The following is a 6,163-nucleotide window of genomic DNA, read 5'->3' as shown; positions in this document are numbered from 1 at the left end:
ATCTTTCGCCTTGCTGTTGATTTATAAAACAAGAAAATAAAAAGACGGTTGATATGTTGTTGAGTCGTTTTAACAAAAAAATTTGTTAACTTACTATTGAAATATAAAACTTGAAAATATGAAGATCTCTTGACTTGCTGTAATCGTAAAATATAAAAATAAAATGACTTCTAATTAGTAGTATAGTGAGTTTTGATTAGTTTTATTATAGTCGGCAATACGTCTGATTTGTCGTCAAGTAATACTACGTCTTCATTTTTTTTTTATTGGGAGTAAAGGGTACAAAAGGTGTACGGATCACACTACATCTTCGAATTTTCGTAAGAAACAGTGATGGCTCGTAGCGGAGAATTTTTGAACTAAACTTTCGCAAAAATAATTGGTCAAATAATATATAGGAACAAAACGTTAGCGAAAACAGGTCTAAAATATCATGATGGTTCTCGCAGATTAGGGGCCTTATTTTCGAAAAATATCGCATATGATATTTCTATGAAAAGCTATAGTTCATGTTACATATATTATAGCTTTTCATAGAATTATCGTATGCGATATTTTTCGAGAATAAGGCCCCAATGCTGGGATTCTGTAACTCGTTATTGGAGTTAACGACAGTTTCGTTATCGTTGCGCAGCTTTTGTATACTGTAGAAAAGCTGCGCAATGATAACGAAACTGTCGTTAACTCCAATAACGAGTTACAGAATCCCAACACAGGAGCCGTATTCTTAAAAAAATATCGCATACGATATTTCGATAAAAAGCTATAGTTCATGTGATGTATACTATGGCTTTTTATCGAAATATCGTATGCGATATTTTTCGAGAATAAGGCCTCAGCATATATATATATATACACACACACATGTGTGTGTGTGTGAGTACATAGTCGAGAATTTTAATCTTTGTGGTAAAAGGTCCTTATGGATAGGACTATATATTTCGTAGTAGAAGATGTCGGATTGTTAGTCCCGAGCCACGATAAGTGTAGTAAGCTTTAAGCCGAAAGGGACGTCTACATTGGAAGTAAGCAGTAAGAAGTAGGAAGTAAGAATAAGAAATTGACCAATCATAGTTGATTATTCTTCTCACATTCGACTGTGGTTGGTCAATTTCTTACTCTTGCTTCCTACTTCTTGCTATTTACTTCCAATGTAGACGTCCCTTAAAGCGTCTTCTACAATGGCAGTAGGAGTAGTAGTAAGAAATAAGCAGTAAGTAAATAGACCAATCACAATCGATTATTTTTAAAATGTGAGAATGGAATTGGTCAATTTGCTTACTGCTTATTTCTTACTCCTACTCCTATCCCTTACTCCATCTATTATAGATCGGGCCTTAAGAAATTGACCGATCACAGTCGATTATTCTTCTCAAATTTGACTGTGATTGGTCAATTTCTTAAGGCTTAAAGCTTACTACACCTATTGTGAATCGGGACTTGCGTGAAACATTAGGCCTGTTCTTTGTAGCTGCACTACTGAACTAGTGCAATAAGTTACAGTGAGAAAACGTATATTTGTTTCACTTCAATATATTGCACCAGTTCAGCAGTGCAACTACAAAGAACAGGCCTATTGTAAAAGCCAGAGAACTGAGAAGCCGGAAAAATAAAATACAACTAGAATGGGAAAGTAAAAATGATAAAAGACTATCATTTCACAGGTATATTTTAATATAACAGACAGTTGCAATCAGAGTAAAACTTTATATTCATACACACTCATGCACACATATTCATTTTGTACATTTTCCAATACACTATACCAAGATAAACAATAGCTGCGATCGGCATTGTAAATCGAAGACGTCGGATTGCTCTTTCATCTCGAAAATGCATAGAAATGAAAAAGATACGAGATCTCGTATCTCTCTCACTTCTGTGCATTTTCAAGGTAAAAGAGCAATTCGACGTCTTCGATTTACAATGCCGAACGCAATTATTGCGCTCCGCGATATAGGCCGCCGCCATATTTGGTGATCACTTCTGACTTTTATTCCTCTCGCCCCTGTGACTTTCCCATGAAAAATGCTCCGTCCAGATCATGGACGTAGTATATATGGACTCCGCATATGGCCAGAAAAGTGAAGCCAACATGTAAAAAGAGACCATAGACATAATATATATAAGCCGGTATTCATAGTCAGATCTTATATTTAAAACCGTCTTAAGTTTATCTTCAGATAATGAACGGATTATTTCATTGGTTACGGAGTATCTGAAGATAAACTTAAGCAGTCTTAAAAATAAGACCCGACTATGAATACCGGCCATAGACTCTGCATACAGTCAGAAAAGAGAAGCTAATATATACAGCCCCTTTGTTCTCTGTCTGTCTCTCTGTCTTTCTGCATAGCAAAGTGCAATAAGATTTAAGTAAGACTTTAATTTGATTCTAGTCGGGATGCTGTTGCGCTCTATAATATTATGGAAACGAGAAATGGATGCACGCGTAACAAAAAAGTGACAAAATAGGAAGAAAACTATAGCCCCTCTATTCTCGCTCTTTCTAGATGTTGGCTTCACTCTATTAGACGACAGAACATAGGGCATTTGGAGTCTATGTATACTATGTCCATAGTGCAAACCCATGCAGCGGAACAGCGGAGCGCGGAACGAGAGTGGAACCAATCACGAGCGTTCCACAGTTTTCGTTCATGATTGCTTCCGCTCATGATTGGTTCCGCTCTCGTTCCGCACTCCGCTATTCCGCTGGATGGGTTTGCACCCTGAATATCAGGATGTAAAAAAATACATTTTAGAGAAAGAACTTTCCATTTTCTATTTATTTTTCTAAGCTCTATATGCTGATTCGCCCGTTTTCTGTACGCAATTAAAACTGTAAGAACTGTTTGTTACTGCCATGTTGATTAATTTTGTGTAAAGATTTATAATATAATCTACGGATACACAAATTAGAATGGGAGATTCAAACTGTCAAACTTTGTAAGCGCCATTTTATATAAAATTTTTCGTTTACGTAAAGAAACTAAGAAACTTGATCAGAAGCTTTCGCCTTTGACAGATCTTAATTTATGTTCGTGTACTGTAAGAAAGCTGTAAAATTTACAACAAAAAATATAACTGAAAAACAGAGACTTCAATCTGAAAAATCCTACCTGAACAATTTTATTATCATTATTTTTGCAGAAGTTACAGCACGTTGCATTTTATCCGCTCACTCTTATCCTGCTCTATTATTTCTTTTCAGTTTTATTTGTCGTGTCGTCGCGTATCGATATTTCGTGTAATCGGAGCACCAACAACCACCCCGTAGCTGTCTAACGTGCGCATGGTTTGTGACGTGCGAACGGTATTTCTGTGTCGCGTATGTTTATGCTGTCCTCCCCCCTAAAATAGACCCGGCAAAATGGGCGATATAGCACGGCGAGCATCTGATCATATTTTAGAAATCATATTCTCTTATTTGGACCTACACACGCTGAGAAACTGCTCGCTAGTGTGCAAGAGGTGGTATCAGTTCCTCAACGATGAGAACAATCACGTGTGGCGGATGCACTGTATTAGAAAATTAGCCCAGGAGGCTCTTAGTTCGGATTTGTTATCGTCTGTGCCTACATACAAGTCGAAGCTCCGTGCTTTTTATCACGCGTGGAATCCGAACGATTGTTCGCGTAATATTTACATCAAACCCAACGGATTCACTCTACACAGGTTGGCCCTGCGCGACGTTACCCTCATCTGTTACCGCCGACCTGTCAAGATCCACTTGCATCTATGACACTCGTTTTGCATTTCAGAAATCCCGTGGCGCAAAGCACAGACGCGTGTAGAGGTAAAATAGGTTTTCGGCACGGACGACATGCTTGGGAAGTTATTTGGGAAGGACCGTTAGGAACAGTAGCTGTAATAGGAATTGCCACTAAGGAAGCACCTCTTTTGTGCCATGGATATGTAGCATTGCTCGGTTCTGATGAACATTCCTGGGGTTGGAATCTTGTCGACAACCATTTACTGCATAATGGAGATCCGCAGGGAAATTATCCTCTGCTCAATAATGCTCCAAAATATCAGGTATAGGGAATGTTATATATTATATATATATATATATATATATATATATATATTATATGCAATATATATACACATATATATTATGAAGAATTCTCCTTCTGAAATATCCCTAAAATTTCTTAAAATTTCAACAATTTATTCATAGGTTGGAGAGAGAATTAGGGTAATCTTGGATTGTGATGATAATACGTTGTCATTTGAGAAGAATTATGAGTTTCTAGGTGTAGCTTTTAGAGGTATGATTTTTTATTTATTCTTGTGCATGTTGCATGTTACTATTTCAAAGTTTGACACATTTATATAAGACTTTTCTTTCATTCATTTTCATTTCTGTGTCTCAGTCTCTAAGCTTTTGAGATAAGACCAAACTTTCATAAGTAACTTTGACAGGATTACCAGATAAGAGATTATATCCATCTGTATCTGCGGTTTATGGAAAAACTGAAGTGTCTATGGTATACTTAGGACCACCATTGGATGGCTAACACATTACATTTTGAGAAACATATCCGCGAAAGTTAAGTATCTTAAGTAATTGCTTATGAATACATTTCTCAGTAATTTTTACCGAAAGACCTCTCGTTAGATGATGCCACGTTGTACAAATATTGCCATATTATTCCCAGATAAAATTTGGGTATCACCAGTCATTTTCAGCATACATGTATATATTAGTAATAAATTTGCCATATTTAATACCCTTATGCGGTATTATTTATTATTATTTCATACAGAGGAGGATAAAGTTTGATGTATCACTTTTCTTATTTTTAAAAACTTTAATGTCATATTTCTTATACATGAATTACATTTTTATATTTTTCGTTTGCATTTGTCTCTTTACAGTATGTATTTTAAACTCTAGGACACTCGTTACGATTTTACAATCTTTTGTTATTTATTGCTAAGTAATGCGACAATGAACACATTGCATTCTTCCGGAATGCCCATTTTATTTTATCGTTTTTTTTTAATGTAACTATGTAACAACAATATTGTGAATGTGAAAACTTTTGTTGTTAAGGAAATTAGGAAATATGATAAAACGAGAAAATCTTTCTCGTTTTTCTGTGAAGCTTAGTGTATGGTTTGCTTTTGTCTCATATGATTTATTTATACGTGTGCGTGCGTGTGTGTATGTATGCAATTATCTATATAGATATAGAAGGTTAAGTAGAATTTTTACCGCGCGCGATTAATTGTATTTCTTTTGTATTACCAATAACCATACCAAAAATGGCTTTCAGGAGTAATTCTTCGCACGATAGTATACAGGGTGTCCCACTTAAAGTGTTCATTGAGTATAGCTATGTTATTTTTTGTACAAGAACAAATAGCGTGAACAAGAGTTGTACAGCGTGGTAAAGTCAAATAGTGACAGAACGTTGTTGTTCTGCAAAGCCTCTTTTAATAGGCACGCTAAAATCACTGAAAATTATTCGTCCTAAAGGTAAAACTGGATCTTTTTTCTTTTTTTTATACAGTTCTGTTTTAAACGAAGAAGTGAATGCTCGAATATTCTTAATGTACCATCTCGATTCAAGAGAAATGTAAAAGGAAAAATATCCAGTAATTATTCAGCATTTCCTGGTGAAATGTATCTTTCTCGTATTTAAACATTTAACGTCCTTACATGTCGCATCGGTGCGATCTGACTTTGGCTCTTATTCTGAACTCTTTTCTTTTTTATCAATAAAAGTACCTCTAAATGTGACTTATAAGCCTATCAGTCCATTCAATAGCATTTTTATCGATGAAAATTCAGAATAAGGGTCTTAAGCTCTGGAATCAATATTCTAAAGTCTAGATTCAGGTTTTGAGCCATATATTAAGTTGCTAGTCGTATATCAATATCGTTTACTAATTCGTATACTATCTTGTTTATATGCCACTGTAAATTTTTATGCTACTATTGCGGGCGGGTGAATGCACAAGATACATTTCGCTTTACCGCATAAAGTCTTGAAAATTGTCCTTTTTATTGGTCAAGTCTAGTAAATTTTTATGTTGATCGACATATACATATATAAATACGAAAAATTGTATATTGCAATCTATTAAATCTATATATATATATATATATATATATATATATATATATATATATATATATATATATATATATATA

At 34.9% G+C, this 6,163-nt stretch overlaps 1 protein-coding gene across 1 annotated transcript; it reads left to right on the top strand.

Moving 5' to 3' along the window:
- Window positions 1–2,983: 2,983 nt before the first annotated feature.
- LOC116845453 (F-box/SPRY domain-containing protein 1) lies at window positions 2,984–5,841 on the top strand. The gene is made up of 4 exons (XM_032818163.1): window positions 2,984–3,675; window positions 3,762–4,035; window positions 4,181–4,271; window positions 4,426–5,841. The coding sequence occupies exons 1-4, from the start codon at window positions 3,371–3,373 to the stop codon at window positions 4,518–4,520; spliced, it is 765 nt and encodes a 254-aa protein (XP_032674054.1). The 5' UTR covers window positions 2,984–3,370; the 3' UTR covers window positions 4,521–5,841.
- Window positions 5,842–6,163: the final 322 nt, after the last annotated feature.

This window comes from Odontomachus brunneus, unplaced genomic scaffold, assembly GCF_010583005.1.
Source record: "Odontomachus brunneus isolate Ranch 3 - 2012 unplaced genomic scaffold, Obru_v1 Obru_scaffold_052, whole genome shotgun sequence".
In the NCBI taxonomy this organism is placed as follows: Eukaryota; Metazoa; Arthropoda; class Insecta; order Hymenoptera; family Formicidae; genus Odontomachus; species Odontomachus brunneus.
This window is presented reverse-complemented; position numbering and strand designations above follow the sequence as displayed.